A 27,152-nucleotide genomic window follows, 5' to 3' on the forward strand; every position below is an offset into this window, starting at 1 on the left:
GGCCAAGCTGTCTCAATTTTTCAACTGATCATCAAAGAAGTATAAGGTCTGGCATTGTCATGATGGAAGATGTCCTTTCCTATCGACCAACTTCGGTCACTTATGTTGATCGCTTATCGTAATCTTTCCGGTTAATATAGAAGTTAGAATCAGTCATTTGATACTAACTTACATAGTGAACAATTTTTTTCCCAGTCCCTCCTTACACATAGCATCACTTTTCTTGGCATCAGACCTTTTGCAGAGCCTCACTTTGTTTTTTCCATACATTATAGTCATTTGTTGTGATCTATTTTTCATCAATCATAAAGAGCTGTTGAAAATGGTTCAGTTTCATCCGTTTTAGCATTAATTTGCAAATGGAAATTCGATCAATTTAAGTTTTCACTGTTAAAAACTGTTTTGCAGGTAATGTTTAGTTCGTTACAATATCATGACCACTAAAGTGCCAATCTCACCCTATTTTTTATATATTTCATCAGTTTTTTCAGTCATCGGCTAACCTGAGCAAAGGTCATAGGCTATGTCAATATTTCCAGATCGAAAATGCTTGAACTAACTTTGTGCTGCAAGTTCAGATACAGCATCATGATAGCAACATAACAAAAATGTTTTAGCAGTCTGAGTCACATTTTTCCTGTTATTATAATAAAATTTCAAAATGTACTGAATTTCTTTTTTATTTTAACTCATTTTCAAGACACAATAACTTTTAAATTAGTAAACTAATATAATTCAACATCTCTAATAGTACTTGCTTATATTTCACATTTCAAAAGCACGCAAATATTGACAACATTTGATTAGTATTACTGAGAGTTATGCAATCCTAAAGCCATCTATTGGGAAAGTACGAAGAAACTTTTCCATAACCCCAGTAGTTCAGATATTCTGAGTGCGATCAAATTTTCTATAATATTTTATTTGCTTATAAATAAGATATGCTTGCTGTTGTTAATACTATGAAATTAATGATTTAGATGTAAGTTGGTTCAACATATTGTCTTTTACCTAAATTTGTACATCAAAACAAAATACAGTCAAACCTCTCTCTCATGAACCTCGATATTACAAAAACCCCAATTTTAGAATTTCTTTTACTGCACCATAACATTTCAACAAAACTACGTATAAATTTATCTCTGTTTAACATACTCATACCTCTATATAATAAAATGATTACATACTACATATTAACACAATACAGTATGTAGTAACATACAGTAATTTTTACAAAATGTTTTTTAAAAATAATGATAATAAATTCAGTATTTTGGACATCTCTGTGAGTTTAAGGTAGTTTATTCTTTTGATTTCCATACCTAAATTGTACCTGTATACAAACACAAAGTATTCTTGACATGAAGAATGACAGGTTATTTTTGTTGAACTGATAAAGTCAAAATTCCCAAGATTTTCTTATAACCCAGTAACGATAAAATTCTAACAAAAAATTTAGACAGGTGTGCAGTTACTGCCTTCCTATACATTAAAGTAGCGGAATTTCCTGAAATCTATTAACTAATGCAAAGCACTAAAATTACTGTGCAAACTTTTATTCGTTATGTAGAAAAGTTTTATCTACAGTATGTAGATATAACAAATAGAATTCTTAAAAAATATTTAACACATCTCCCTCATTTGTTTAGTGCATACATATAGTTCAGCAATGTTTCCTGAGATTAATTCAGTCAGTCTCTATCTTTGGATTACGTTACATGCGTTATACAGTACTGTACTCTATTGTTTCTTTGGTGTGCCATATACGATGTCAGATCAGAAGCGCTTTAGTGTTTCGGAAGAAAATTATCCTGCCGAGTTCATTGTCAACAATTCAGGAAGTGAATTGCAAGATTCACTTGCAATGTGAAAAATCAGGAAGTGATATTGCAAGAACTGGACTGGCATAAAGAAAATCTAGTGAGAAAAAATTAAAAGGTATGATATTGATGAAGCCATTTTAAAATAGATAAGTGATGTGTGAAAAAAGCTTCCATTATCCGGGACATTAATTTAAAAAAAAACCCTGGAATTTAGAGCCACATTACGAGACAAAGATTTCCAAGCTGATAACGGGTGGTTAGAGAACTTTAAAAAAATATATTGTCTTATTCATACAGTAATTTCTGGAGAAGTGCAACCACCAACATAAGTATCTGTGAAACTTGGAAGTGCACTGTATTGAAACTGATTTTAGAAAGATATTGGTGAAAAGACATTTACAACATGGACAAGACAGGTCTATTGTTCAAATGTTTAACCAACAAAATGTTAAAATTTAAAACTTATTCGTGCTCTGGTGGTAAACAAAGTAATCTAAGAATTATGGTGTTAGTGGCTCTAAACATGCTAGGGACTGGAAGACATAGTAATCGGCAAAAGTAAAATTCCGTGTTGTTTTCGAAGAGTTTAATCTCTAGATGAAGACTACACGATTAACAAAAAGGCATGGACTACCAACATTTTTACAGATCGGGTAAAAAGCTTGGAAAAACAGGTTACCAGACAAAAAAGAAAAATTGTACAGCACATCCTCAAGACATTAATTCTGTATTAAACAACGTAAAAAGTCGTATTTTTCCCACCAAACGTAACTTCAATTATACAAACCGATGGATTAGGGGGTAATTAAAAATATTAAATTGCACTACCGAAAAACAATCCTGAAAAAAATTTTGTTCCTATTAATATTATTGACCTCTGAAAGTGCATTTCTGAATTATCAAAACTACAGATCGATGATGATATTCCATTGTTTTTGTAAAGCTGGTTTCAGTACTACCATGACAGAAAGTGGAATGAAGAATATGATATCACACTAGTACAGTTAAAAAGTCGCTGGAATTTCCTCCAAACAGCTGGAAATATCAGTAACAAAGTTACACTGGAAGATTTCATTACTGCTGATGAACAGGTTGCCATTTCTCATTTTTCAGATGATGAGAACATACTTCATAGTATTAGTAGGTCTTCTGAACCAGTAGAAGAAGATGATGAAAATTGCAAAGACCAGCTGGAGGAGAAAAAACCTACTGATGACAAGGTTTTACAGTCTGAAACACAGGCTTTGACTATTACTCAAGGATGAAGTACCTGACAGTATTTTTGAGTACCTAAATAAATATGAAACTTTTTTGAACTAAGTACCTTATTCAAACACAGAAAATTACGCTTTTTGAAGTAATAAATTAATACTTAGTAGAGTGCCCTTAGATTATACCTCAGAACCCGAGTATTCTAAATTAATTTAAGTAAAAACTGTTTGATAATGTTTTTTATACATAATACTAAAATGTTTACCTAATAATTCTATGCGCTTTTTGTTTTTTAATTATTTAAAAAAATAATGACCAATTACTTAAGATATCCCATTATTTATGATTATAAAATGTATTATTCTGCTTTAAAAGTTGAATTTAAAAAGAAAACCTTTTTATAACATATTACCAACATCTTTGATATAAAAAGACCTTTGAAGGGGATCAAAGAAGGAGAAGGGCAGACGAATGAAATCTGGAGTTGGAGCTGTTGCCATGTCACAGAACAGTCCAGTCTCACTTATACTAGTGATTGAATGAAACACATCTGGTTGTTCTTCTGTTTATAAAAAAACAATAGATTGCATAAGAATTTAAAATAATTATGTATGCATAAACATATATATATGTCATTTATTACAATAAACCATAGTCAAAACATTTTTACTGTGTCCAAATTAAGATTATATTTAAAGTTTTTGAACACGAAAGGTTTGTATATAATTTTTTTTCATCAATAATAAAACCTCTTAGCAGCTAGATATGTGTATGTAATCACTTTTTGAAATATCAGATAATAATAATTGTTAAATTAAAAAAAATAAAACGATGTATTTTTACTTAAACTTGTTTTTTCTTTCATTTTCATTTATTTTTGCAGATTTTCATTAAGGATGCACAAAGCTAATGCCAACGACCATTGTGAAGCTGACAATTACTTCATATGTGAAAAATTGGGAAGTTGTTCTGAAGAAAATACAGATTTAGGAGAAATAATAAAAATTACAAAAGGATTACCTACTTTAAGACAGGCATCTGCAGAAGGAGGAGAAGATTCTTTTAATCTTTTAAATAATGCAGAATTTGTTTTTGCACATGCAGTATGTCGTCAAAGATATATTAACAAAAAATATATCGAATCATTTAAAAGTAAGGATCAAAAGCAGTTAATTTACTCTCCACTAAAGGAAAAACTGCATAAGTCATCACCAGTAGCTTTTGATTGGAAAAATAATGTTTTATTTGCGGAAAAGAAGCTGACAAAATAAAAGAACAAAAATGGTGAAAGGCAACGCGAAGAAAAATTATAATTGTAAACCATTTAGATTTTAAAGAATCAATACTTGGTTTGCTGGCATTACAAAAAGACGACGTTAGCCAAGACATTTTTCAAAGAATATCAGGTGTAATGGACTTAGTAGCTGTTGAAGGCAAACATCACAAGGATTGCTGCACTGCATTACAAAATTCCACAAAAGTAGCAGAGATGGAACAAATTTATAAATACATTGAAGAAAATGATGATTGCCAATTCTCATTACAAGAATTGAAAAGTATTTTAACAACATAGCATATTCCGGATGAAAAAACAATACAGATAAAATTAATAAATCCATATGGTGACAATATACTGTTTTCCAGTAAATTTGGTTCCAACAAAGTTATTTGTTTTAAAAGTGTCTGGCATGAAATTTTATCTAATACCTAGTATAACCAAAAATGGAATGTTGAGAAAGTGGGGAAAAAAGGAATATTAAAAGCTGCTGGTGAGATTATTCAAAGAGATATCTGATCGCAAGTTTACGATAATGAAGTTTACCCGACAAGCAATAAAATGTTTGAAAGTATTCACAGATTTATTCCAGAAGCATTATGTTTCATGTTGTCTGAAATAATTTTAACAAATAAACAGAGCAAGCGGGAAAATCTGTGTAATTATGAAAATAAATGCATCTCAACAGCTCACGCTATTATTTCTGCAGTACAACCACGATCTTTCATATCACCATTACATGTTTCTTTATGTGTCATGCTTCATCGAAAATTTTGTCCAAAAAAAAGTAATAGATATATGTAATGTTTTGGATTTTTGTAATTCATATAAAGAAGCAAAGTTATACAAAGCTTCAGCGACTTTCACAAGTCCACTTAAGATACAGCCCAGTACTTCCGTTCAATTTGTCCACAATAATGCTGACTTCAATGTGAATACTATTGATGGCAAGGGAACTTTTCATAATTTGGGACCAATTGAAATCGTTACTCCAAGTGATGGTATATTGCCTGCAGAAGCAATAAAATGTTGGGAGAAAATACCATCAGAGTTTGATGTGAAAAAAAGGAAATATTCCGATTGAAATTTATCCTTCCTCAGGCGGTCAATTATTCAAAATACATTACACTACCAAATGAAGAACTGAATCTAAGGTCAACTATAACTTCAAAGTTGAATATTCTTTGGATGTTTTTGAAATTCAAGAGCAGTAATGATTTCACAGGATGAATTTGTTAACAAACGCACAAGATTTTGATATTTCATTTATAATATTTTTACCATTTATTAATGCATCTCCCAGCGATTATAACACATTATACACTGCTATGAAAACCTCAGTAGAATATGCAAAATCTCTGAATATGAGAACATTTTATAATATTTGATTAGCTTTGATGTATGAAATGTCGTGTTATTGTTTCAGCATTGAATTTATCTGAACACTAAAAACTAGTCGAATATTTTTTTTTTTTGTTTTAAGATAAAATAATTATTCTACATTATTTTCCATACTTACTAAAAAAAATCTATAATACTGATATACTCATTTTTTTCCACATTTTGGAACAAATTTTATTATAAACTAAAAACCGAAAATTTTAAATAGGTAAAGTTTTTTCTAATGGGTCTTAGGAATATATTCCATATACTTTTGTTACAATCCATTCAGAATACCCGGGTTCCAGGATTTTTCACTTTTTAAGTCTTATGGCAGTCCCAAACTGTATTAAAAATTATATACTGTAAACATTACCTATCAATATTTATCAAAAACTAAAGAATGCATTAGTGTTTTTTAATTAATTTTAAAAAAGTTATTGTTTTCATTTTTTGGTGTTATTCTGAAAAAATTATGCGCTAGAAATAAAAATATAGAATGTTAACCTACTACCGAGTACAAAAAGTTTTTAAGTATAGCCTACCTCCATTCTAAGTACGAGGTAAGTCCTTACCTTAGATACATACATTTTATACAGTACATGTAGTGTATTAGATTAATATGTAATGTGTGACATAAAAATTTACTTTTTTTTTCTATAGTGCTATTAAGAAAAATAACTACTTAATTTTAATTCATCGTAGAATAGGATAAAAAGTTTGTAAAAAAAATTATACTGGAATTCTTGTTACATCTGCTTAACAATAACAATTAATTTAACAAATTTTTTCCCAGGATTCTTGATTTTGTTATATAGAGGTTCAATTGCACTCATTTCAACCAGAACTATATAACAAACATTTTACAAGATTCTGTTCCATAGTTTTGTATATTTTGTGTATTTTTATCATTGTCTTCCCTTACAATTTTTAACTTATTCATTTTCATAATAAATAAAAACTTTAGTACTAAATCTTTTTTTATTTGTAGTTTTAAATTATTACTTTACAACAATGTAGTACATCTACACACCATTCTTGGTGTGTGTACAAGGGTTTTCTAAATTTTTTGCCCATTTCATCATTAAACCTTTTTCAGGTTGTCAGTGTTACCATAAAAGTGTACGTTTAAATCTCGATCTTATGACTTTCTATTGTTCATTTTTTATTGCTGTGAAATTTAACATTTCATGCAAAAAATTAGTAGAATTTGTTTATTTAAATCCATGTTACATATCAATAAATTTCTTTCCTGCCTTCTGGCAATCTGTTTACTTTATCTATCTCTAATTTTGATTCCTGTTATATACCATTTTTGGAGCGACTTACGTTTTATTTCAGATCATCTACAACTGTTCAATATATCCCTGTATGTACATAAATTATTTAAATATAAAAATTCTGTACCGATGTATTATATATATATATATATATATATTCTTTTACCTTTGTATGTGTATATTATTGTCGTCCTCTCATGAATCTTCCTGAATGGTTACTATCTTCTTTGGAACAACCTTTTCTTAAATCCTATCAATAAACAAACCAACACACTGATTTTCTGACTTTCTCTCAATCTGAATGCTTTTCCCCTCCTGATTTTCTCTTCCTATCTTAATATTAATATTTTTTTTCACACTGAACTTCTTCCGCACCAATAATTATGAGATCTTTATTCTACTTAAGTAGTTACTTTACTTGTTAATTTTTTTTTATTGTGGTTGCTTAATATATCTCTTCTATGTCCCCTTAAAAATCGATTTCATATTATTATTCTTTTCTGTGTAGAGCTTAAATTCTCTGGTTTTCTACCAATTTATTTATAATTGTCCTGTTTATCCCAATCCTGTTTAAATTGTAAATAAATAAAAATATATATATATATATATATATCAGTTTACCATTGAAAAGTAAAGTGTTTGTAATTGATGAGAGTATGATTATACAAAGTAAGTGGTTTTTGTTTAAATTTCCTTGGATACAAAGTTCTTTTGCATTTTAAAATGTCTAGTATTTTTAATTTTTTCTTTATTTTTCTCTGTAAAAAACCTGATCTTGTACACCTATAAAATTGCATATACACATTTTTTGCTGCATTTCATTTAAACTTATTTCATTTGAAAGTGAGATACGATCCTCCAATTCTTTAATAAAGTGGACAGTTACACAGTTGCTAAAATATTAGTTTTTATTAACATGAAATATTTACACAATTATTAATTCAACAATTATATACATGAAATATTAGGATAGAGTAGAACTTTATTCCTCATATTATTAGATCAATATTATTCGTATCTTTGTGAGTTCCTGATTAACAAAAATTTTATATTTCTGGTGTGTCAAATAAATAATAATTATACTATTCTGTTTAGTGAACTGTATACCAGTTACAAATGTTAATTTTAACCTTACAGTGTAAAATATTCAGTTTTTATTATCGGTTTATTTGGTGAATAATCAAAAATAAAAAATAAAAAATCATACAGGAAAAAGATAGATAACATGCAGAAATATATCTCAAAAAAAATGAAAAGATGAATATGAAGGGGGAAGAAAATTTTAAGAACAAAGGAAGAATAAAAAAAAATAAGAGAAAATGATAAATATGAAGAGGAAAAAAATGTTAAAACCAAAGAAAGAATAAAAAGATTAAGAGAGGATGATGAATATAGAGGCAGAAAATTTTAAAACTAGAGAATGTGTACACAAATTAAGATCAGAAGAATTTATAACAAACCAAAGAGCGATTAAGTGACTGGCAACAAATAAACAAAATGATGATCAACTCCGACTTAGGGAGAATATTGCTTGAAAATATCAGAGGAGTAATGAACTAAAAGATAAGAATTTTTTGCATTTTAATAAAGGTTGGCATGTATGCCACAATGTATATTTTGTTCTTGTGAGGGTCTATTTTTCAGTCGCTCTGTAGTTAACTTAGACTTAACTCTGTAGATACAATTAGACAGAAATTCTAGAATTATTAAATAAAATTAAACTCAAAAATAATACGATTCTAAATTATAATTTTCAATTAATATTAAATAATCAATGTTTTACCAAATCTATTACATTTACACATATGTAATAATTAAATTATATAACCTCATTTTTAAAAGTACATAAAATTTTATTTCACTAATAACTTCTGATTTAAAAAAATTTTTTTTTTCTTATTATTGAATTATTATTTACAGTAAATTTCTTTTTACAATCTCAGGTTAAAATTTATTAAATCAATATATTTAAATTAAAAAAAAAGAGATGAAGTTAATTAAAACCGATGTGCCTTCCTTGTTAAGATCCAAATATTTCATTAATTAAAATTTTATTTGGCTATTACTCTGGAACCTATGAAAATAAGTACCACTGATGATATATTGTTGAAAAGCTCTCAATGAGGGCTTATTACTGCAGTTAAGTCCAAAATCCAAATTTTTGGGCTTTTTTGAACACTTTTGGTTCAGTCGATTGCAATCAAAAGGGGAGGTGCACAAGTAGGTGTTACAACTGTCCTAAATTCAAAATTTCAACATCTTACTGTTAATGGTTTTTGAGTTATGCAAGATACATTCATACAGATGTCACGCCAAAACTAGTCAAAATGAATATTTCTGTTGAAATCTGAAATTTTTCGCAATCACAATACTTTTTTCTAATTCATACAAGGAAGAAAAAAACATCAGATCCTCTATTTCTGTTGATTTTGTGGCATAAGGGCTGGATCAGTCACACTAATAATTAAATTATTAATGGTGTTACAGATTTTAATTAATTTACACCATTATTGTAATGTAACAAAAAATATAAACTAACTTTAGAGAAGGGGTTTTTTGAGGTATTGTAACAATCACTTTTTTCAATCACCTGTACAAATAAAATTTTTATTAATAAAAACTAAAGTGCATTTTTATTCTTATCATCTTATTTACATATGTTTTTATAAAAATAAAAGTAATTTTAAAATTATTGTAGCTTTAACCATTAGTTTCAAAAATATGCTCGACTATTACTATCTTAAGGTATCAGTGATGCACTTTTCCTTGGGTAATTCATGTTTTAACGATTGTACTGTATACAGATAAAGTAGTATTTACCTACTCCTAAAGGGTTGTATCATTACATTTCCTTTTGGCTAACCCCTTGATCGCATCATGCTGCAGCTGTCAGTCAAATTTTGTCACAATAAATCCTTGTATTGAAAAGTCAATAGATACCGATGTCCATACACACATTCTTTCATATATACAGAATTATCTTACCTAGATTTTAGTTTTTAACTACAAAGATTTTAAAATGTCATGAAATACTGTAATCCGTGTGCAGGGAGTTCATCATTTTTTTGGTCAATAGCTTTATACACATATAAAACCAGGAAATGAAAGTTTTAAATTTAATGAGCAGTTAAGAAAATACCCGTTAAATCGATTTCACATTTACTGTTTTGGTGATTATTATTGCATTTAGTTAATAAAAACTTAAAGTACAGTAGAAGTATGTTTTAAGCTGTTATTAATTTACAGTATATGCATTTATTAAGACCTAGTTGTTTAACGTTTTTTTTTTTTTTTTACTGTGACTAGTTAAAATAAGAAACATCACAAACGGTTACTAAAATAAAAACCGATTAAATTTTAATTTAGAATCAGTTCATTTCATAAAAAAATTACAAATGTAAAATTTTATTTGATGCGATCTTATTTATTTTTTACATAATTCCATTAGGATTTGGATTTTACACGGTTGGGAAATGAGTGATTATTTCTAACAAAATTCTGCTGCCTACTCTTTTACTACCCTGATTGTAATTATCTCACTTTATCAGTTTATATTTTTGTGCTGTCCAATAATTCTTTTTAATTTGCAGAAAGGATTATTAAGAAGTACCAAATGAGGACTGTAAGAAGAATACTGGATATTTTCTCCTGCAATGTTTGTTCTCTTATCTGTAATATTTAAATCCTTATATTTTAAAGGATAACATCCCATTTACATGTAGATTCTTTCAATTCATGTCATCAATACTGATTGATACTTAAAAGATGGATTTAGATGGCAGAGTACAGAAATCATAACTAATTATGGGATCAGTAGTTTTTATAAAACGGTGAAGAAAGATTACTTAATGATCTTTTTGGCTTAAATGAACCAGTAATGTGTTGTAGCAGTTGAGCTTGAGACATTTGCACTGTTTGTTTAATGACAATTAATTCCTTCTTTTTTATATTATTATAAACAAACAAATTAAAAATTATATTTATTCCAGGTATCATCCGATACAACTGTTTTTGCTATTTATGTTCTTTTATCTTGAGAAATATATTTTTTTTTAGCGATTCTAAAGTAAAAGCCGGTATTTTGTCATATTCCAGGACAAATATATCAACTTTTATAAGATTATGTAGGGAATTTCACAATCTGAGACATTGATCTCGTTAGTATACAATGATGATCTTAGTAATGTGAAATTCAAATCTTGAAGATAAGGGCCTTTTGGGGACTATTGTTAATTTTCCTATCCTTCCTAAAATAGCATATTTTGTTATTACTTTATTTTTGGTATCGGTAACAAAGAGAGGTAATATCAGTCAACTTATAAAAAAAGACTGTTAAAAATTAGAATTTTGTATTAAATCATGAAATAATCTAATTTTGCCATGTTGTGCTGATAATTTTTAAAGCACAAAATACATTTTAAATTTTGAATAGTCATATTTGAAAATATAAAATTAAATATTTTACATTATTAAATCACCAAACTTGTAAATTCTTTAAGTTAAAAGTTAATTTATTGTTACTTAAATTTTTATTTCAAATTATTGTCATTCATATAAAAAAAACTTGGCTTCACTCTTGATAAATGCCTATACCTCCTTTCTAAATATCTATCGGTCTTAGTTTTGTAAATTGTGTTTATGATTTGAAGAACAAATAAAAATGTGGATAGTTAATGCCAAATAATCTACAGATTCAGTTGAGGTGAATCCAGACTATTCACGCTCTGGGTTTTAAGACCTGACCAGGTGCTCAATGAAAAATTAGGAGGATGTCTTTCAGGAAATTTCTGTTGAAACATCGGAGGCCATTCAGAGGGGGTCAGAGATCAAAATGGCATATTTAACACCAATAATAAGTATAGTACATGCCCACATATATTTGTAAAGAAGCTCTGGTTCTGTTGATTCATGCAACTTGAGAGAGCCAAATGAGAGATAGAAAACACTCGTTTGAATTGTTAAATTACTCCATTGTCCACTTGATACCATTTTTTCAACCCGTAAAACCAAAGTTATTTGTAACATCAAGTAGGTATTTGGAATAGGGTGGGTGAGTACTCGGAAACTGTGTACACATTATCATGTATGCTTCCATGAAAATGTTGTACGGTATGAAAATCAATTTGTATTTTATCTTATTTCTTCAGATACATCAATTTCCAGGATGCTTATCCCAGAGACATTCTGATATTGTGGAATCATCAGGCTTTAAGGAATACAGTCTGCTATCATTGTCAGTGTTTTGGTCAATATAGTCTTTTTCTCTTGCTCGGTTTGGACATTTTTTTAATTAACTGTTTACTGGATGATGACCATTTTCCAAATAATGGTTGTTTTTTAATACTAAAAATTTGTTATTATGACTTTTTTAGGAACAGTAATTTCAATCACTAATGAAAAACATACCGGTTATGTGAATATTAGATTTCTTTTAATCAACAAAACTTGTTATCTTAAATCTGAATATATTGAAGGTGCATTATCCACCCCGATATATTGTAAAAGCTGGAATTCTGTCCCATCCTGTTTGATAATTCTTATGGAATGGTATTTTTTTTTTTGATATGTACATTTTTTTGTTTGTTTTATGTTGGTGGATGAAAAATCTGCTCAGCAACCCGTACTACTGAGTGTGTGGGGGTTTCCTGCCGAAGCAGGGACACACTAAAAACCGTCCCTCTCCACGATGCAGTGATGGAAAGAACCCTATGGCATCACCTCCACACGCGCAGTCTTGAGCTGCCCTTCTATGAAAAAGGGCACACTAATCTCAACTGCCCCGCTACTCACAGTTAATGAGGCCACCTGAGTCTAATTGATTGCTCTACTCCTCATCCTATCTGAACTTCTTTCACCATCTCTTCTTTGGTGGTCAGGGCGTCGATATCCCTGATATTGATTCTCTGTGATTTCTCTTCTGTTTTTTTAGGGGGACCTTAATCCCCTTAACTCCATCTTGGAGTTTTCTCAACATTATCTGTGGTCCTTCGGCCTCGTCTTTAACACGAATCAGGAGATCCTTGCCCTGGCCTCTTTGCACTTAGAGGATCTACAGATCTCCTTCCTGAGCCCCGTTTTTGACCTCTTTAAGATCTGCAAAGGGTTTCTTCTCTTGGTTGCCAACCACCTTGGTCACTAATGTTTTTGCTCTAGCCACTGGGGCCTTAATTAATCTCTTGCTCTTGTTCCTAGGAATCTTCTCAACATATAAACCCATAGTAAGGTTCGTCCTTCAGTTCGCTTACTCAAGGAACTTCCTTGTAACACGAGCAGCATCACCTTTCTTGGTCACAAACATAACATCTTGGCTTGCCTGCAGGAACACTTCGGCAACTTCTTTTCTTATATGGGGTATGACCCTCCCCAATCGCTAAATCTTTAGCGTGAAATACATTTTTTCAAAATCAGCAACATCCTCTCCACAAAGGATTGTTGCAGGCTTAGAACAGGCAAGCAGCTGACCTATTCTCAAAAGTCCACTTGACTCAAGGTCACCAAGCCTTCCTTGATCCCACTTCCCGAACAGCCTCTGAGAATTTACTGTTACTCTTTGACCTGGCCATATCAAAGACTATAGCCAGGTCCTTATCTCTCATACATTGGATCATTCAGTTGGAACCACTCTTTATTCCATTTAGCTGCAACTAAAGTGTCTATTTTGTCATTCCTGACACCTTCCCCAATCTGTCTTAGCAGCTCTTCATTGCCTATAGCGAGCCTGGTCTGGCATGCCACCTCATTAACGTCTGCCTTCTTGTCAAATAGTCTTGATTCGACAAATGAATGAAAAGCCTGGACCACTTTCTCCATATCTTCTGCTAGTTCTTTGAGTTTCCTTTCTGTATGGCTTTTCACTGCACGTTTGAGCTCCTTCATGTATTTCACCATTTCTTCTTGGGGTGAGCATTCCATCCTCTTCTCAGATTACATTGGGGCTGTCTTAGCAAATCCACTTCTCTTACAAGTTCTTTTATTCGTCGTGTTGCCCTCCACAGAGACACTCATGGCACTATCACAAGAGCTGGCACCGTATTGCAGCGCCTGCTGCTGCTGACTCCTGCTTCTTTTCAGCATTACGGGAAACAGGAGATTCGAAACAGTTTAAAAACACTCAGAGGGTTAGCCAGATTGATTCCTAGCATTTTAAGACCTCACACGCTATTTTTTATGTTTTTGGGTGGGCAAACATATCACCCAAAATCGGCGGTCGGAATTTGGAGGGATAAAAACTTGGGTAGTGCTGAGATCCAGTGAGAACCGGGAGGATTCAGTATAATAAGGTTAATCTGGGAGGATTTAGGGAAATGGAGATATAAGGATTGGATATTCTCCCTTATACTACTAAGAACTTGTATTTAATATTAGTAAGGAAGATTTCAGCTCAGAAAGACAAAAAATATTCTAAGTCCTGTTTACTACAGTTAACAGTGATGTCACAAACAAGACAAGGACTCAGAAAATTTCTACAGTCTTTGAGATTAGAATAACTAATATACTATTAATTACAATAATAAAAACTGAAAAATCAAAATAGAATTACAATCCATTGTCCAAAACTCACCAAAACCCGCAATTCCATCCAGTAAATATCCACAACAAAACCAATCCAACAAACTGAAAAAATATCACCAAAAAACAATCCAAAACTAAGAAAAACACAGACCGGCACACAATACATGTTTCCAAATGAAACCTCCAACTCAACTCTTAATATATACATCTGAATGGAAAAATTGTCTGTAAGGTTTTGTTGGATAGTAGAGAAAGCAACACCTAGATGAGATAGTTTTTTCTTATACCTTCATTTTATCCAAGGAAAAAAATGGCTGTTTTAAAAAAGATTTCACAAAAGTATGAATACAAAATGGTCATTATTCATCAAAATCAGGAAGAAAAATTATAATTTACATTAAGCAATTTTAAATCATACTTTTTGGGGCTGGGGGCCTGCTGAAGGTTTATCAACAAAAAAAAACCTTAATAATTTTTATTTTTAATAAATTGTGTTGGTGCCACTTAGTTATTGATTTAAATATATGTTAAAAAATTGTTAAGTTTTAATAAATACTACTTACAATAGAATATTTAAATACAACAGATTAAATAAAATATTTCGCAGCTTTCTACAATAACTATTTGGTCATATACGATTTCTACAAAGTGCTGTTTACAAAAAGAACAACATTCTGTTTTAAGTACACAGCTTTCTTTTGGCCAAAGGTGTTTTATTGCCACATTATATTTTTATTATTAGAATAAAAGTATGTTTTATTACACTGTGCTGTTAGAAAACTCACCTGCTGAAGATGCAAGTACTTTCAGATTGATTGACTGTTGTAAAGGGTTTTCATCATTTTGATGGGATCATTTGTGGCCCCCACAAACTACAAGCACTTGGGTCCTCTTATTAATAAAAACTTTCAGATGTTCAAAGGGAAAAGCCCTAAGCTGTCCCAAAAGAACGTTCCTGTGGAATTTTTAAAAATTATTTACTTTCTTTAGTTGAAAAAAGATGATGCTCAGTTGCAGTCACATATAGTGATGTAACAGTAAAGAACCTGAGTAGTATTAAAACTCAAAATCGTTTAAATAAAAGCTAACACTACCACCTGTCGTCATAGAGTCGAGCATATTTTAAATTATAAAAGGAAATTTAACCTTTCTAGACAATATTATTCAGAAACAGTAATCCTAAATGAAATGTATTTCTAAATAAATAACTACCATCTCATTAAAAAAAATTCTTCTACGTAAAAATCCTGCAGAAAATTTTGTAAAACTTTATCCTGCAGAGATTCACATCGGCATCTGTGTGTGTGTATATATATAAAACACAATAATATAACAAACAATATTAATAACTTAACAAAATTGACTAGACTAATACTACTTGATCTAAATAAAAAGTGAATTTATCAAAACTGTTTTCTAGTTCATTACATAATTAATGTGAGAATTATCACTACAAACAAAATACAACTATTCTTCAAGTTCTTTATTGTGAACCAATCCTCTAATTTTTTTTAACATTTCTTGATACCAAAGTTTAATAAGTATATGGAAATTTATTAAAATATATAACAGATGTGTAAACATATTATAAAGCATACCTCAATTTTGTAGTGTTTAACCTGTATTTTTTTTAGCAGTTATTTGCTTAAAACCAAGATCAAAAAAAGCAGTTCTACTCGCTATGAAAATTTTAATTCTTTTAAGCTAGAAATCAACCTTCTGTTTAACAGTTGGTGATACTTCTTAGTGAGCCACTCACCCTTCTGTTAGCAGTCATTGGACCTCCTATTTAGGAGTCAGTGATGCTACTGAGTGAGCCACCAACGTGGTCTGTTAAAAAGCAAAATTTTACGTGGATAAAGCTTCAGTTAAGAAAGAAAGCTGGAAGGTTCACAATTTAAAAAGGCAATCATTTTATAAGTTATAACAGTTTTTGAATTACTATAAAATCTGATTTTATCCAGAATACAGTAGGTTATCTATTCATGGTAAGTTTTAAAATTACATTTTTGATATCTGTAATATAGGTATAAAAAATTCTGTTAATTGGTTTGCATATCATGAAGTTGTAAAGGAAGAGCAAAATGAAATGGGGTTTTCCATTTATTTAAATACATTAAAAAAAAAAAACTTGTGGAAATATTAAGCTTATGTATATTCTGTATAGAGCAAAAATTTCATTATTTTACTTAGTTCATGCTGGTGCTCAAAAATAAAATATTTAAAAGTATAACCACATATTTTTGTGTTCATTCTTATAAAGCGGCGCAGATTTTTCATAAATCAAAAATTTTGAAAAAAGCTCCTAAAGATCGAGACAAAGTATTTGGTTTATATGCTAGGAGACAATTTCCTTTTGAACCAATAAATGTGCAAGTTATTGTTGAACTTTTCTACCATCCATGATTATATTTATATGTATATAAATATATATCTTCATAATATACTAACAAAAAATCGATTAGTGTCATGCATTCATAAGGATGGCCATTCCTTTTGTAAAAATATGATCTTATTCTGATTTATAAGTATTAAATTCTATTAAGTGCATTTTGCAATAAAAATTTTAAAATAAATAGCAATAAAATTAATTATTAAAAGAAAGTTTAATTAAATTCCATTTGAAGGAAATGTATTTTAAAACTTTCTTCCAAATGTTGAAGGCAACATTAGTTATGACTATTTGTGATTAAAAATGAATACAAAACAATTACATATTTATCCTCAGAGAAGAAAAAAAATATTTGTCTGAATAAAATGGCTATGGTACAAGAGTCAAATAATTACAGTGATAAAGCATAAAATTTATTACATTAAATAACAATTTTTACTTGTTTGCAGATGAATTGGTGCTGTTAAGATACCGAGCACATTTTTGTTTTGCTCAGTAAACAAACATAATATCTGTTTCCAATCCAATTTGTTTGGTATACCAAATTCTTGAATTGTGGGGCCCTTACCTCTTTGTAGTTGCACATCACTACTGTTCTATAAAAGGGTAAGTTATGGAATTTCATGCTCGCATTGTATCTCAGTACAGGAATGTATCTCAAGAAATTATGGTTAGAGCAAATTATAAAAAAAAAACACTTCCAGATAATTTATAACAGTTAAAAGAAATGCGACTTCTGGTGAATTAATCCATGACTGGCAGCATGTTCTCCAGGCTTGTCTTTATGTTACAGAGTAAGTGAATTTTAATAAACTCGTGCCATTAATGACCTCAAGTCAATAAGAAATTACAAGCTTATTTCACAGTAATATCCTAGCGGCTATTCAATTTTACTAAACTGCTACTTTAAACATGAATGAGGTGAAAGAGGCACTAGAAAACCAACCTGTTTCCTTAGATAAATGACTTTAAAAAAGGAAAGTGATTCTTAAATTAGTTGCAGGTTTTTTTTTATGAATGTTCAAACCTCACTTTTGTCAAATGCATTCATGTACATAATTCTCTTTTTTATTCTATAAAGAGAGTTTTTGGGGTGATTCTGTATTAAGTTTCTTCCAGATGACTAGAAGGAAGTGTTTTGAAACAAAACAGTATTAAGTTTACATAAGTGATTTTAAGATTCTGTTTACACTTAATATCATAATTTTATTCATTTATATACACTAGGATCTCTGTTGCAACTTCGTGCACACTATATGGTATGGTTGGTTACTTGAGTTTTCCATTGTAGTTTATTTTTTTATTTTAGTTTTTGTTTTTTAGTCAAGTAACCGGAAGCAGGTGCAGCCAGTAGATTGTTGCAAATACAGTAATAGTAATAGGAATTGACTGTGTTGGTTGAGCCCGCTACACCCCTTAAAAAATCAAAAATGGTGTTATTTATATGAAGAATATGCACACTAAAAATCAAGTTGATAATTTTATTTAATTATTGAGAAATTAAAAAAATAATGGAATTTCAAAAAATCCCTTTCTTGGTGTGTACTTACACCATAAGAAGAACCTGTACAGATATTCATCAATTTAATTAAGTTCAATAGTTTTTGCTGGGTGTTGATTATGAATCGCTCATAACATATAAGTTATTTTGGATAAATATGGAAATTCTGCTGTTCAGTACTGAGATAGAGAATGAATGAAATATTTTCCAGTAAAGAGAAGAGATGTACATTACAGTACATTCTGAAAGTATTGAAACGATAACATTTTGGACAAATTTAAAATTATAAAAACAATTTTTTTAATGTAATTATAGAATTAAATACAAACTGAAGATCGCAGGATCCCGCAAAAAATATTCTTGGAATTAATATGGTTGATTATAATGGTAACTTATCTCTTTACTGTTTTGGTGGTGTAAATTTTGTTATGTGAAGCCGGGAAAATTTTTAACATCCTAAATGTAAAAAGTCAATCAACAAAATAAAAATGTAGATAAAGTCTTGTTTGACTTTATCTACAAACTTGAGGTAAAAATAATGCATATTTTCATAAATCTAGAAGAGGCTTAGGTTAAAATTATTAGTCGACTTTATTTACTTAGTTTTTCTACATTCTTTATACTTCCTTGTACAAAGTAAATGATATATTGCGATTGTGAAAAATTTCGGTTTCCAGATTTCAACAGAAATATCCATTTTGACTAGTTTGGGTGTGACGTCTGTATGTACATATGTATCTCACATAACTGAAAAATGATTAGCCATAGGAAGTTGAAATTTTTGATTTAGGACTGTTGTAAATCTAGTTGTGCATCTTCTCTTTTGATTTGCAATCGACTGAACCAAAAGTGTCCAAAAAAAGCCCAAAATCCAAAAACATTTGATTTTGGACTCTTTCTTAACTGCGGTAATAAGCCTTCACTGAAAGCTTTTCCATGATATAAAATAAGTCTTACTTATTTTCATCAGTTCCAGAGTTATAGCAAAATAACATTTTAATTAATGACATATCTGGATCTTAAGGGAAGATTCAGTTTGAATCAAACTTCTCCTTTTTTTTAGTTTAAATATATCGATTTATTAATAATTATTAATCTCTGTAAAAAAATTTTTAACGATGAATAATAATAATTCAATAACAAAAAAAAAGAAATGAAAAAATTTCAGAAGTTTTTAATGAAATAAAATTTTATGAACTTTTCATTTTTAAAAAAATGTGAAAATGTAATTTAATTGGCGTACAAGGAAGTCATGTGTTGTCGACATCAGATTTTTTGATTTTATCAAGATGCAGGTCATCTTATATGTTAATTATGCATGTGCTACTTTTTGTACTCTATTTAATAGTTTTTTTTTAGTTTGCACCTGAACTTAAGCATTAAAATTTAAAGATCTGAAATTAATATTTTGATGTTTTGAATTATTATTTTTTCAAAAAAGTTTATTTTGTACATCAGCAATAATAGTTTTAATTTGTGGATTATATGTCATTTCATTTTGAAAATTGTCCAACCTTCCTGTGGACCATCTGCATTAGTTGGAATAAGAAAAATGGTTGATATTTTTTTTTTCAAAAAAAAAATTTACTAATTTTCATAATATTTCATGGAATTCCTTTTGGCTTACCCTCTTCCTGATGGAAAGCCAGAGCTTAGTTACAATGGAAAATATTCTTTGGATAGGAGAAAAAGAAGATCTTGTATCAGTGAGTTAGTGTATCGATAAAACGACTTGAAAGTAGGATATTTTTGTGATGGTGGCATGGAAAAATTATGTAGGTGAATGAATCTTGAATAAATTTTATTTCAGAATTCAACAATAATCTATACACGGTAAGAAATACAAAATTAAGAAACTGTTTTAATCGTAAATTTAAAAAAATTATTTACTAGTTTATATAGTATATTCAGAATAATAATATTTGTGTATTACACTAATAGACAATGATCACTTTTCTGTTGATATTCAAATAGCACAGCAGCTAGGATTACATTATTGATATTTGGAAAAAAATAACTGTGAGATGTCTATTTGTCATAAATATTTAATTCAGCAGAAAAAGTTACCCTTCAGACTGGCTATAAAAATATCCGCATACGTTGAATACAAATGTTTACATAATTTACTCAGCTGAAATTAATATTTATATTATTTTGATTATTTACAATCTGACTAATCCCATATCAAAATTACAGAAATACTCTATAATCGTTATACATATACGAGTATTTCTCCCTTTTCTCTATATGATGTTAGGTTATAACTTAATAATTTATTCTTTTTTTTTTGATGCTGTGCAAACCTGTCATCATTTTTCTTTTTCGCTACAATAAAGTTATTAATTAAATTTCTTTGACTTTTTTAATTTAGAATTGTAAATGATCTTAACAGTAAACAGAATTTATGCTATAACTCTAATCTTAGATTCTAACATTCTGCCTGTTGTGCATCCATTAAAAGAAATCAAAAGTAGGAGCTGCCATGATATTTGTGTAACAGTAATGAATCAGATAAAATATTTTCAGTCGCTAACATCAGTTCATTTACATTTACAATACATTAATATATACATATAAAAATCCAATCGATGTTGGCACTATAATATTAAGAAATAACACATTTTTTATAGACTGTGTCAGGATGATTCCTGTAGAACCTAAATAGACACCATCATTATTCTGCACTGTTAATGCTCCCCTAGGGGACTCACGGACTATCCTACCTATTACTCTCTCATAAAATATAACGGTATAAGAAGTAAACAAATTATTCTTGTGTAGCAAGTTTTTTTTCTATTTACAACTCATACTATCTGAAGTATATTTTTTCCTGTTCTTTGTTAAAGAAAGATTAAAATAAATTAAGGTTCTAATTTAAACCTAAAAAATCTATTGATAACACAAAAAAAGGAAAAAACCCTTCCTGGCGTTTAATTTGGTCTAAATTGATCTTTTTTTGAAAAAAGATTCTGTCAGACAATGAAGAAGAAAGAAGTTACTGGGATAAATAACTGTAATTAATGGAGCGTGATGCCCGGCTTAAGATCAGTATTAAAAATCATTAAGAAAACTACATGAGGATGAAGAAATAGAAGAAAGGTATAAAACCAAAAAGCTTATGACACAATGGTACCTACTCTAATGAAAGGTATTACATGGATTTGTTTAGGAATTGCAAACTTCTAATAAAAAAAAAAACTTTCATAGGTAAGAAACAAAAAATCTATAAATGTTGTTTTTAGATTGCAGACAGCTCCAATTTATCACTAATCGATTGTTTAAATTGAATTTATTAAGCCTCAAGTTTGAATTTCTTAATTTTTTTTTAAAATCCACAATATTATTTAGAATAGCAAAAATATAAAAAAATGGATTTTGCATATTTTACCTATTATTAATCTTATACCACTATCATTATTTATCTTTACCAGTAACTAAAGTCACTGAGAAAATGATTAAATCTTAAGTAGAAATTTCTTTAATAATAATATATAATAATGTTTTGAATAAAAACCAATTTGGGTCTTAAAAAAGGACTAAGAACAGAGCAGACAATTTAAGGTTGTTTGGCATAAATGCAAATGTATTTAATAATGAAAAGTTAGCAGTTATGTTTATACATCTCCAAAAGGCATTAAACATGTTTGAATGTTAATAGAACGATCTGAACCGAGTATATAGGGGTATTGCTCATAATCAATTTCATTCTTACTTAAATAATAGAGTACATAGCATCACATTTGGAAGAACAGGTGAGTAGACCGCTGGAGGATAAACATTTATAACAGAAGCAACATCAGTTTATATTTTATTAATTAATGCAGTAACTATGTTTACGCCTATTGCAATTAACAAAAGAGATGAGTTAAAAACTAAGGAAAGACCTAGTAATTAAATGAGGATATAAAAACCTAATTGTAAGTATTTTAGATGTTAAAGTAAATATAGTGTTTAAGAGCTATTTAATAAAAAAAGAAATGGCTACTAAAGTTTAAGATAACAGATGTATTTAAAAAGAAGTTCAAGCAAGATTAAAAAAGGCATCTAACTTTTTAAATTAAACTTATGTCAATTAAATTATATTTACGTTAAATATAATCGACTAACTTTATTAAACAACGGGTGAGCAGTATCAGTCTTGTAATTTTCATTCGCTAAATAAGTTACTCTTTGTAAAGTAAATTAAATTTACTTCTTAAAACTATAATGAAATCAAGGGTTCTTTTATTTAGAATAGTTTGATTTTAAAAAAACATATGGGAACTCATAGGAAGCATTAAATTTAGAAGGCAGTCTGCAAAAAAAGAAGAAACTAAAAGATAAATGTAACAACTTAAAAAACATTAATAATGTGAGCTAGAACTTAATATCGAGTATAAAATATATATATGTGACTGGTAATGGAAACTGATAGCAGATTTCTCTACAATCTACCACAAATTAAACTAATAATTTTAACATTAAAATACCAAATTGAACATAAAAAAGAATAAGGAAAGACCGTTTAACTTGCTGAAGTTTTCCAAGTCAGAAACTACAATAAGTGGGCAAGGTGGTTTTCAAATTGAATAAAGAAATTGAGGGAGTATTGAAAATAGAAAGTGAAAATGTTTATTTTCACAAATATCATCTTACCTGCTAGGGGAAAAATTTAATTTGACAAAAAAAAAATGAAATGTGGAAAAATACAATACCGATGAGTTAAATTATAATAATTATAATGTACCAAGACAGAATTTTTTTTAACAATAGCCAATAAAATTACAAAGGAGAGAGGGAGTAAAGACAGTATCAAAAGCAGGCTGAGGAGAACTTTTATTTAAATTACCAATAACATTTAAGTCTGTTACATCAAATAGATATTAAGGGAATCAATGTGGGACTTAATGGCAGAGAAAAATGGACAATAGAGTGGAGAAATAACAAATAAAATACATTTTAACAAATGCAATGAAATAGAAGAATGTTGAAAAAAAATTAGGTGTGCAATTATAACACAAAACATTGAAATAAACCAATATAATTAAAAATTGAAAAAAAGAAGAAATTTATCACACTAAACTGTTTCTGATGACACAAATAATGAATAGCTCAAAAATCTTTCTGTGGATGGGGAATAATTATTAAATTCTAGTTAAAAGAATAATTGACATGGAATTTTCAATAAATATTTTGATAACTACAATTAAAATTTTATTTGGAGCAATGAAACATTTTATGGCTTGATATAGAGGATTATGCATATACATATATATATATATATATACATTTATTCAAAAACTATCACTGAAAGTCTTGTATAGATGCTATGCAGTTTAACTGCTTAGGTGTAGACAAGGAAATTCAATATATTTTCATATTTTATATACATTTCTAGATTTGTCTTCGATAGAATAAACCACAGAAAACATATTGGATCGATAAATCTTAGCTTTTATATTTTAGAAGATTATGCTGATGGAAGTATTCATGAATAAACTTATCAAAGGAAGATATAATCTAAATATCAGAATTTAAAATAAAAATGATGTAATTTCTAGTTAAAAATAATAATCGCAATAAAAACAGAGTTCATTAACACTTAGAGAATGTTAGTTTTATTGCATTGAAGAAACTGTCTGAGATGAAAATATTAATAAAAAGATATTTTATTTTATATATTATCACAATTTCATTTCCCATAATATAATATGAGCGTTATTGGTTATAGTGGTACAACAAGGCTGCTGTAAATTAACATATCCTTTACCGCCAGTAACAGTGACTAAAGTCTGTTCAGTATTGCGTTTATTACTGTCACTTGTCATATTTCTCTGAACAACTAATGAAGAACGGGTTGTAGAAGGACTTGAATTAGAACATTCATCTGATCCTGCAGATATTGACCAACGTGATGATACATCCATAGGATTAATATGTTCATCGGATGATGTGTCATCATAATCTTTAACGTACATTAACTGCCCATATAATCCATAAACATCACAGGCTAGAGCTTTAGAAGGTGGTCTTTTATGTATTGTCGGTGGATCCTGTAAGGGTAACATTAATCTTACCGGTCCGGTATGGCCATGGTATGATACATTAACACGACCGCTTATGATCGGCACACCTTCTAATCTTGGTAGAGGTACGGTCAAGCTGACGCCTGCATCTGTACCAACCCATAACAAGCCTTTACAAGCCATCAATGATGTTACACAAACTGGACCTTGCATAGCAGTCATGCGAATAACATTTGACGCCACATTGATATCCTGCAAACAAAAAATTTCATTCGTTTTTAATTTATGAAAAAGGTTCAGTCCATATTAAATTATATATATAATTCTAATTTATTTAATAGTCAATTTACACACATTATGTGTGGCTATCCTCCAAGTAATAGTTCTTCAATTTACCCAGAAACGTTAGATCAAGATTTAAAAAACTTCCTATATAAAAGTTTTTTAAAACTATTTTCTTAATTTTTTTCTAAAGAAATGTTTGGAAAAAAAAATCCATAACAAATGATTTGCAAGAAATTGTTTTCAAAAGAAGGGTATGTTACTCCACTTTGAAATTATTTAAAAGTTCGCTGTTGTATTTTATAAAAGTATCTGACGGCTTGACTTAATATTTATTTGTTGAATCTTTTGCTCTAGAATGTATTTCTCATAAATTAATTATAAAAAAAAATCAGGTCATGGAACAACTCAAATTTTGTACTAAAAAATTTCTTTTATCTTAAGAGAGATTACATTTTATTTTAATCAAATGAAATGTTCTGTTAAAATACATCCTAAGCATATAAATTTCAAATAAAAAGGTTCAATAACAATCCCCCAATTAAAATTTCTAAACTTTTTTCTGTAAAAGTTATTAGAAATGATTTTTCAATATAGATTTACTTCTTATACTGCGTTTGTCTTTTGAAATCTTTTATTAGGTGCATTCTACACCACTAACTACCAACAAAACATCAAATTTTATATAAATTATGGCTTGGTGTAAAACTTTATACTACTTTCTTATTTATGAAACATATGAAATAACTTTCAGTGAAAATTTGGATATCTCAAGTAAGATTAACATTACCTGAATAAATAAAATCATTTTTTTATATTCTGTCTATGTTATGAACTATTATGGAAATCACCATACGGAAGATAATACTAGACAAAATATAGCAATACAATAAACATTTGATTTAAACTGTATTGCTCATTCAGCACTGGAGTTAAATTGATAAATAAATTTAAGCCTAAAATCTTTTTCAGATTTTAAAAAATATAGCGGTATAAGGGTCATTTGAATCAAGAAAAAATTCCTGAGTTTTAACTAGATGCTGTGTAAAAATATGCAGATACTGATTTATATAAAGATTTATTTTAGCTCAGAGCATAATTCAAGAGTATACAATATTATACAGATATTAATTGTAATAATTATTACAGAACATTTAAAAAAAAAAAAAAAAAATTAATACAGCGGAAAAACAAACTAAAATGGCAGGTTGACACAAAAACATTATGAAGGAAAAAACAATTTTGTTTTGTATTGCTAAAAAATTAAACAAAATTAACATGCCTCAATTGAAACTCATAGTTATCGGTGCATTTAAGATCATTGATCAAAATCATGATGAAACAAGAACATAATTCTCAATATAAATAAATAAATTACCTTTGAAAAAATGTTAATATGAGTACAATTATACTCGTAAATTTTAATGCACTTAGTACAGTGAATGATACTTCTATCTGAACTGTAATCAAGATCTAAAAAATAAAACCAAATAGAGAAAATGAGTTTTTAGAGAACTGTAAATTTATATTTTTCACCATTATTTAGTTTGAAAGACAGATCGATAAGTAATAACAAACACCATGGAATACAGAGAGAAAATATAAATACAGTATCGTTCCAAACTATATATAATCTCTCTTTGTTTTAGAGAAAGTGTTTTTTGTCAGAACAAAAGATTGTGACTACTTTATCCATTTCAAGAAATGGGAGCAGATAGATGACCATTCAGCTTTTTATATTAGCTACTTGAAAATTTCAGTAAATTTGAATAATAATAAATCTGCTGTATCAACCTATATGACAAACAAAATCAGAAATTTCAGAGCATCCCAAAATTAAACTGTCAATCTTATTTGCATCTAGTTGAAGAATTTCCATCTAAATTAATTTAATAAACCTATATCATACAAGAGAATACTTTTCTTTAATAAGTAAATTTAGAAAGCATCACAGCTGTGAGTACTAAGAAATTTTGCAGGAATAATAAAACTATAATGTTTTAACAATTCGGTGAACCGTTGGCAAATGATAACAAATTATTACATATCTGATAAAATACTCACTTGTAAATGTTTAAATGTTTCTGTATGATACAAGCATATTGTACTCGAATTATTCAGCGACAGCCACAAACCGACACCAGAATGCGCCATAAAACTGACGTTACCACCAACATGTTCATGTTGTATCGTAAAACTTTTCTGAAAAAAAAAAAATACAAAATTAAATAACAGTCTTGGTATATACCGATTCACTGAGTGGGAAATAGTAACATTTCTAGTGTGATTGTAGTTAATTTACAATTTTTTTTGGGTACATTTTAAAAATTTTCTGACATTTTTCTATACTAATTCAGTTGTTTCCAAATTTAAAAAAATTTTTCGAGAGTAAAATTTAATTATTTTTTTATTAATTTTTGTGAAATTATAAGTTCTAACAGAAAATGGCACTATTATTTTGTAGATTTATTTTGTCATACGTGTATACT

At 28.9% G+C, this 27,152-nt stretch overlaps 1 protein-coding gene across 1 annotated transcript in view; it reads right to left on the reverse strand.

Annotated features, from left to right (window-relative positions):
* Nucleotides 1–20,166: 20,166 nt before the first annotated feature.
* The window catches only part of LOC142334077 (rho guanine nucleotide exchange factor 10-like), a 238,382-nt gene continuing 231,396 nt past the window's right edge, over nucleotides 20,167–27,152 (reverse strand). The window contains exons 16-17 of the mRNA XM_075381754.1: nucleotides 26,728–26,865; nucleotides 20,167–24,633 (exon numbers count right to left, since the gene is read on the reverse strand). Of these exons, the coding sequence (XP_075237869.1) occupies nucleotides 24,040–24,633; nucleotides 26,728–26,865 (732 nt within the window). The 3' untranslated portion in view covers nucleotides 20,167–24,039. The remainder of the gene's footprint in view (nucleotides 24,634–26,727; nucleotides 26,866–27,152) is intronic.

This window comes from Lycorma delicatula, chromosome 13, assembly GCF_047948215.1.
Source record: "Lycorma delicatula isolate Av1 chromosome 13, ASM4794821v1, whole genome shotgun sequence".
NCBI lineage: Eukaryota > Metazoa > Arthropoda > Insecta > Hemiptera > Fulgoridae > Lycorma > Lycorma delicatula.